At 35.3% G+C, this 8,938-nt stretch overlaps 1 protein-coding gene across 1 annotated transcript; it reads right to left on the bottom strand.

Annotated features, from left to right (window-relative positions):
• Positions 1 to 285: 285 nt before the first annotated feature.
• On the bottom strand, positions 286 to 8,723 carry LOC107920023 (general negative regulator of transcription subunit 3). Its single transcript, XM_016849506.2, is given in 17 exon segments — positions 286 to 532; positions 902 to 1,083; positions 1,155 to 1,295; positions 1,389 to 1,664; positions 2,045 to 2,184; positions 2,703 to 2,868; positions 3,073 to 3,194; positions 3,197 to 3,239; positions 3,323 to 4,030; positions 4,184 to 4,231; positions 6,233 to 6,337; positions 6,503 to 6,649; positions 6,730 to 6,819; positions 7,080 to 7,130; positions 7,509 to 7,646; positions 7,897 to 8,028; positions 8,409 to 8,723. Coding segments are annotated over 17 exon segments (2,649 nt in total). The 5' UTR covers positions 8,502 to 8,723; the 3' UTR covers positions 286 to 465.
• Between the last annotated feature and the right edge of the window lie 215 nt (positions 8,724 to 8,938).

The following is an 8,938-nucleotide window of genomic DNA, read 5'->3' as shown; positions in this document are numbered from 1 at the left end:
CACCAACCAACGAGGCTAAGATTTTTTCCTCGTCTATAATATTTAAATGCTAATTAAAAAAATCAGGCAATTTACTCAAAACCAGACATTAAAACACTTAATTCAGACTCAATAATTCAATTACCCCAAGCGACATGAAATCAAATCTCATTTAAATCCCTAATCCCCATAAAATAACAGCTTCAATTTATACTTGGACCACTCATTTGCAAGAAAATTAGTACTGGATAATAATAATAATAATAATAATAATAATAATAATAATAATAATGAAAGTCAGGAATAGACATCATAAAATAATAATTCTAAATCAGAGGTTTAAATATCTTTGATCTTTGAATTTCACATGTGCCCTCAGACTGACGCTAGTTCCAATGAAATTCAATGGATGATAAACAGTATTTATATATACAAAGCAAAACACAGCAGATTAGAGTTGTATAGCCTTACGCACCTATAAGCCTCCTATACTATAAGTTCATCTTCCAGATAGTTATACTCAAAGATGAACTCAGTCTTGATTCTCTGACACCTGAAAAACATGACACAGTAGATGTTTTTCATATATACATATAAAATAAATAAAAAGAAATTTAACAATTTGCTATCACAAAATGAAGTGAAAATGCGCAACAAAACATTATGTTGCAACAATGCGTGTTCAGTATCCGACAATTATGTCAGATGCATATATGAACATGGGAAGATATGAACCTTGAAGAATCCTCCGAAATATGTGAAGAGACATTGGGAAAAAATGGAACATACCTTTGCAAGATATATACCCGTATCCAAAACTCACACCCAAGTTAAAATAACACAGATGAAAGGGAACGAAAGTAAACTAGCCAGGGATATAGTTGATTAATTAAAAAGCAGGTGTAATTCTTAGCTGACTTACCATCCATGTTGGTGGTCATCATTTGCCACGTGAAAATCAAAGTATACATAGGTTCCCTGTTCAAATTCATCAGTAGCAATTTTTGGTTCCTCATGCCGCTGAAACCATGTGTTGTATTTTCTATGGTATCTCCAAGATTGCTTCTTCAGCTCCTTTGCAGCTAGATATTGTTGATAAGTGTTCTGCACAAATTTTGACATGTTGGAGAACTCACCAACAGTTGTACTAAGAGAGAGAGATTAACTTATTTTACCTGTTGATAATAAAATGCAACAAACAGTGTATCAGTGCCAGTGCCATATCCATCCATGCTTATGCGTTCCCAGAAGGCAGGATTATTCACTATGGGTGCCTGAACTTGAGGGTAACTAGCAGGTGTTGCCGCAGGGTGCTTCTGCAAAATACAAACAAATCATAATTAATCAAGCCTAAAACATCATTCTTATTTTCTTTTCAAAAAGAAAACAGATCAATGGAGATGCCATACTGGAGTGTAGCTCCTCGCTCGTTCTGAGTCTTTCGGTTGGGGAATTTTGTAATATGCAGCCTCAAGCATCTGCATATTGTATAATTGATCATGCATTCCTCCAGAATTTGTTGACCCACTGAGGCTGTCACCAATGGCACCAAGATCGGAAACACTTCTCCGGCCAATAACACCAAGACCACTAGAAGATTGGTTATATTGTAAGGGTTGTCCAGGAGAAAGATCAATATCCCTAATATTTCGAGCAGGTTCCGTCAAAGAGCCTGAGACAGCAGCCTGCAGCAAAGAACCATTTATAAACCACTTATGTTTGATCCCTCACATTTTTTTGCAATCAACATCCACCTAAAACCACACTCTATACAGCAAACAATACAACTTTTAAACCAAGAAAAATAAACTGTTACTTTTAAATTATTCTTCCCACATCTTTTTAGTATATCTAGTCAAGCTCATGAACATGCAGTTTTACAAACTACAGACAAATATAGTGGGAAAACTTACACAACTAACGGGATTACTCACGGATTACCAAATTAAAAGTGAAGAAAGTTATGATTCTAATAGAAGATTGAACAGTTTTACAGACAGAGTGCCACAACAGACTACATAATGCATATAGTTTAATATACAAGATTAGGAAGTATTCAACATACAGGAGAATCAATTGCATATGGAGCTTTCAAATCATCTTCATTCATGAGATTTTTGGCAAGCCCAGAAGTTGGAATAGCTTCAGAACTTGAACCATCAGGTAAACTCTGCAGTTGTTCCTCAACTTTTGCAACGCCAACATCTGAATATATATGATCTTAATCAATGAAAAAAATAAGTATACAAGAGACCAAAGCACTATTAATTTCTTTCCATGACTACTTAAATAAACAGCCCAAAGCTGCTGTGCATAAACTAGATACCAGGTTTTCTGATGATAGCTTTTCAGTTCCAACATGTTTGAAGAAAAATTCCAACAATTGCTCTAGAAAACATTTTCTTGTATGAAAAATACAAGTTATATCCTTGAAAAAGCTTTACTTGGAATTGTTTTCTAAAATGACGATTTACCATGAAACCAAACATGATGTCGCAAAAGACCAAAAAAATAAAAAGAATAGAGAGACAAGGGGTGGAGGAAGAGGTTCATAGTTGTGCAAGCATCTAGTTATTATAGAATAATTTAATGTTGGATGAGCCTTCTTCATGCATGCACTCATACAATTTGATGATATGATATCCTTCAGAAATAACTCAAAAAGACCTTGCCTATCAGAAAGAATTAAGGTCCAAAAGAAAATCAAGCAAATTGGATGATACCAGCATCCTTCGGAACACTTGTTGCCAATGCCTGCTGACCAGACTGCTGGTGGATTGAGTTTGGTTGCTGCTGTAAGCTTGCAGAGGTAACACTATTAAGACCAGGTGCTTGGCCACCATGTCCCAGACCAGGTGGGATAGAGAAACACGAGCTTTGAGGATTGAACTGCAAGCATAAGATCATAAAAGATAATTACGATTTTCTTTCATGAAAGAAATTTGTCTGAGAGTTTCCACCAATTGGCAGTGCATAGATACATCATACATATGTAATATGAACCGACAACAAAATCTAGATTAGCATTCAACTTTGTTAGTAAGAAGTTGAACAGCTTGGTTCAGGCAAAAGAAATTCATCCACAAATGAGACCTGCTGCATGAGAGGGCTTTGTTGTTGTGCAGAAAACTGATTATGATTTCCTCCAGCAAGAGGAGACATGCTGCTAAGCAGGTTGCTATGGCCTTGCTGCTGCACTTGCTGGAACCGTTGCAAAACTTTTCCCTTATATCAGGAGCTATCTCAGTTCTTCCACGAAACTGCACCTAAAATACAAACATTTGCTACTACATCAAACCTGACACGTATAGCATGGATACAGATCCATGACAAACTAGCATACCAGCTCATTTTGATTCTGAAACGAACTTCCAGGCCTCCACTGCATGCCAGAAACCATTGAAGGAGAAAATGCTCTGCCAGGTAGTCCAGCAGACTCATTAGGATTACTAGAATCAACAGGTGCACTTCCATCATTTGCCTTGGCTGCCTGAGGCAAGATCATTCTGTTACTAATAGGTGATGTCAAAGATTGCCCCATGCTACTATTCCCAAGTCTCTCATCAACTCCCAAAATATTTCTTTTTGCCATGTCAGAGGCAGGAGGGACAGCACCAAGGGCTCCGTTACCAGAAGCCACACTTCCAGAAACAAGGGGTATAGTAGATGAAGGCTGACCGGATAGACCTCTACCAATGCCTCGTACTCCAGCATCAGCAAGGGATGGAGATGGCCTACGGCCAGGGAAGTTTGTGATATCTTCTTCCTTTGTAGCATTAGACAAATTTACAGGAGAAGGAGGATTGGTGGTGCCAGTGCTTTCCAAGAGGCCTTGGGCAGAATTTGAATCTGGAAGAACTGAAGGAGATGAAGCACCAGACAAACTATGTGGTGGAAGATTCAGTGGAGCAGGGGTTACATGGCTCCCAGCTGGCGTTGCTGCAGCAGAAGAATTAATTGTACTACTTTTTGGAGGTGGGGTCTTTGCTATATCAGAATTACCATCCTGGGAAGCTGTATCTTCAACATGCTCCTGGGAGGAACCACCCTGCTGATTAGATCAAAATAAGACCCACTCTTATACATCAAAAGCATTCACCAAGCCATCAACTAAAAATGAAACAGCTTATTTAGGAAATTTTCAAACATCTGACTGCATCATTAAATATATATAAAAAAAGAACAGAAAAAAGAGAACACCTACAGGCAATTGAGACGATGCTGCCAAAGATGTCTTCAAGATTGGACCACCCTGCCAAACATCAAGGTTTTCTTTTCCAAGTTATTTTGTATAAAAGATGCCATTCTATACACTGTTCTGTTAAAAAATCGCAAAAATCTGAGAAGCCAGATGATGCATTTATATCATTGAACAACACATGCAAGATAAAAGGCCTTCTTTGGCCAGATAAAAGGCCTTGTTCAAGTACCAAGAAGAATCAACAAGCCTTAATCCCAAATCCCAACATATTTGGGACTGGCTACAAGAACCAAGACATAGGAATCTACATCAAACCACATACTTGAATCCTCCTCTGATCATCCCCCAATCAACCACCATCGCTTCAAGTTCTAATAATTTCATATAATTCATTACCTGCACCCATATCTTTTTTAGTCTAACCTTTAAACCTTTGCAAGTTTAATGTGCTCCATCCTTCTTAATAAGTGCATCCTCGATCTGTGTCCTTTGTGGCCAAACTGCTGTAAAGTGTAAAAAGCTCTCTCAACTTATCATCTATAGATGCTATCCGGACTTGGAGAAAAATTTCCTCATTTCTATTTCCTTCCTAGTACCACACATCTACTTAAGTTCTTAAGATATGCACCACAGCTACATCATCTTTACTCTATGTTGTTTCTTGTTAGCCTAACATTTCATACCAATATGACAAAACATATCTAAAAGCCACCTTCAAACTCAAAGGCGTATTGCAATGATACAAATATCTTGTTACATTCCTCCACTAAGCCACCAGCCCTTATCTTATGGTTAACATCTCCATCCACCCATCCCTTTGAAATATAGACCCTAGGCACTTAAAATACTCCGCTACTAGTTATACCATTAGTGTGATCACATCTTGACCATTTTTCTTTCTTTGAAGTATCAACCTTCTACGATCCTATCCCCTTTCCTTCTAATGTTAACAACCTCATCACTAAACTAGCAATCTAAAACTATACTTGCTCTATTTCACTTTAGCTTTGTCACTCATCCATTTAGTCTCTTAAAGGCACAAAATGCTGATATGCCTCTTGAACATAGCCCTTGTAGCACTACTTAAGGCTGGTTTAGCATTGCCTTTGAAAAAGGCTGTGAAAAAATGCTTTTGAAAAGTTTGGTAGAATTAAGTGCAGCATTGCTGTCAAAAAATGCTTTTGAGAAGATACAATATCCATTTTAGATATGATATTGTAAATAAAATAAATATGCATTTAAATGAAATTCAAATTTGTTAATATTATGATATATGAAACTAAAAATACTTTATTGTAACTCATTAAAATACTTTATTGTGACTTGTTATTCATATTTTGATATATGAAATATAAGTTATATATACTTTTTAAACAACTAATATAAATTGTTTGTAAGATATAATTTGAATATATAAATTATATTTTAGATATTAAAATTACAAACAAATATAACCCTTACAAATTCAAATATAGAATGCTATATATTTCAAATAATTTCCAAAAAAGGAAATAGAAGGAAATTACCTTTGGTGAAGATAAATGAGGGCAAATAGATAATTTAGCTCAAAAGTGATTTTCCACAAGCCAAAAGCTAGAAAGTTTAGCTTTAGAAAAGCACTTTTGACATCAACAACTATATATTTAGCATTGCTTATGGCTTGAAAAGTGCTTTTCAAAAGTAATGCTAAATACAACCTTAGCACTTACCAATAAGAGGTCCTACATTCCAAGATTCTAAATAGAAGCCAAAGTTTTGGCCTTTCTTTAATTCCCTCCAAGGCTCCAATCATTATCCTAGAAGAACCTTTTCCCGTTTGACACCACAGCAACAAGTCAATGCAATGCATTGCTTCAAGGCAGCAGCCAAACAACCTTTTTCCATTTATCAATACTCCCCATTGTTGTTCACATACAACTTTCTAAAAACAATATGCTAGTAAATAGCACATCTTAGTGAGAAACAATGTCACGAGAAAACTGATTTGGATTGCAATTTCTATGAAATGATACAAGAATCTTCAAGCAAAAGCGACAAAACCAAAAACTTTACCTTGGAAAGTGGGCCAATTGCAACTAGATCTTCAAGAGACTCCACCTTGTCTAGAGGTAATGAGCTGTAGAGCTCATCAACATCATCAAATTCATCAAAGTCCTCCTAAGAAATAATTAGAAAAATATGTAGAAATGAAAACCCACATAATGATCAACAAAGAGCATATAAATAATGCGCTCCTTATAAAAATAAAGTACAAATGAATTAGAATAAAGAGGCAGATCCCATTAGCACCCCAAAACTCTTTCTTGCAATGAAAAACAAAACCTGATTACGTTCCACATAATCATCCAAGAAGTCTTTCACGTCATTGACTTGCTCTGGACTCAATTCATCATTGTCCAATAGTCTCAAAATCAATTCTAACTTCATTATATGAGCTTTGTGTCGTGTAATTGACGTCTCCAAGTGTGTCTGCAGCAAGGAACACAAGAAAAAAGTTATATCAAAACAAAGCATTAGTCTTGCATTCGTATTTTCTCTTCCAATTCTACCAGTCTAGGTGGTCTCGTCTTTCCTTTCTTCACAGACAGCCCCTCAATCTCAGCTTCAAAACTATCAATCTGGGATTCTAACTCTCCAACCTACTCAGAGAAAGAGTGCACGTTACATGATAGCTTTGCAATATGACTATGTTTAAGGAACCTAATAATTCCTCCAAAATACAAAATATACAAGGAAAAGTTCAACAATAGTGGAAGTTAAAAAATGATATTTAATTTATTCAGTAAAAAAGGATAGAATGGCAAAGATATTATGGAATAACTAAAACTTGAACCATAAAGGAGTTGAAGCCATTCCTGACACAAGCAAGAAAAAGGTGTAGAAAGGATAAATTTCATACCACATTGTTCAACCAATCCCTTGTCTCTGACTTAGCCTTCTCCTTCGGATCCTACAATGAATTTGACACATCAAAAATATTTAAAATAAAGTGGACAATTTCAAGACCCCATGCTTCCAATCAACATTAATTTCATTTAGCATGAAGAAGTTTACAAGACATGAAGCTTTACGCAATAAGTGTGGTAAGAAGTAAAGAAGTTCAACTGATCAATTAGAGCAACTGAAGATCTAAAGTCTATTTAGACCTAAAACATACCACTCAGATTCTATGTTTAAATCACTGACAGGTAAAATCTTAATACGAGTGCATTGGTATAAACCTATACAGCAGATTCCATGTAGTGACAAAAAGGCATAGTATGTGTTGTTGTCATTATCTTTCATTCATAGGTAATGGAAACAAAGAAGATTCATGGATGATGCTTACAGTTTTGGGTTGTTGGCCCAAGCCTTCTTTAGAAAATGCTTTTGTCTTAGTCTCCTTCTCACAGATCTTAAATCTTTCCATTTCACGCTCAATTTGCTTCCGAGCATCCACCAGGGCCTGCTCATACGAGGCACTAATCTATGTTGATAAACAACACAAGAAAAGAGTAATAATAATCAGATTCAAATAAAAAAAATACAAGTCTACAATTAATGCAAGAATGAAGTTTTAAGTGCCACTAAAGGCAAAGGTGATTCAACAATACATAAAGACTATGAGATTACAGTAAGAAGGCAATCACAATTACAGAAATTACTTAATGAAGCATAATAAATCAACTAATCGATACAAACAAAACATGTAAAAGACCTTAAAACTAGTAACTAACTTTCTTATCCTTGATCTCGCTCGATTGAATCCAAGTCTTGATCTGGTCCCTGTACCTTTGCAGCTTCTTGATTTCCTTCTTCAAGTCAGCCTCAAATTTCTCCTTCTGATTCGCATTATCCGTATCATAAACCTAAAACAAATTTACAATCCAAAAAGAACCAACAATCAACAACCCACGGTTCAATTTGCTCTACAGATAACTAATTACTTGACTAAAATAAAACTTTACATTCTTTTACAACTCTTTCTTCCTCCATTATCAAGATAAATCTGAAAACAAGTTAATCATTAATAAAGAAAATTAATAAAAACAAATTTAATATATTTCCAAAAAACACTTCATAAAGTAGTGAGACTATAGTAACACAGATGTTCGCTTCAATTTCAAGGGAACTACAGATCGACTATCATTTTTAGAGTCGGCTTTCCTGCATTTTCTCGGGAACCAAACAAAAGAGAGAACGGAAAAGAAAAAGAACTTTTCGCAAAGAAGAAATCTTAATGGTAAACCTTGTTCCAGATGCTATCGAACACATCGACACCTTCTTGGACTTTCTTGAGAACACGATCGATCTCTCCTTGTAGCTTGCGACTCGCTCCCATTGTAGAATTCTGAATGTTTCCAAGGCGATTTAAAGAGAATTTATCATCCAAAAGACAGAATCAAAATCCTTATCAGAGATTGATGGCTCAATTTTTATAGTTTTAGAAGCGTCGAGTGGAATTTTGCGCGACTCAAGTGAGATTTGATATCTTTGCGCTCATTTAGGGCTTTATTTTTCTGCTAAACTGTATAAATTTAAGGGTAACTTAACCCATGGTCACAAAAATAGATTTTGGTCAATTTTTTCTCTATTTAATCACTAATTTTGCGAATTAGTATTTTTAATGATTTTGTAAATTAGCATATTGAATAATTGATACAATGCATTTTGTTGATTTTTTATTAAAGTTTAAGAATTGTTTTTATAATTAGTATGAAATTTTTTCAAGAGAGGTCACTTTAGTTAAAATTTTATACACATTTAAAGGCTAATGTG

The sequence above is a fragment of the Gossypium hirsutum genome, chromosome D13, assembly GCF_007990345.1.
Source record: "Gossypium hirsutum isolate 1008001.06 chromosome D13, Gossypium_hirsutum_v2.1, whole genome shotgun sequence".
Classification (NCBI taxonomy): Eukaryota; Viridiplantae; Streptophyta; class Magnoliopsida; order Malvales; family Malvaceae; genus Gossypium; species Gossypium hirsutum.
This window is presented reverse-complemented; position numbering and strand designations above follow the sequence as displayed.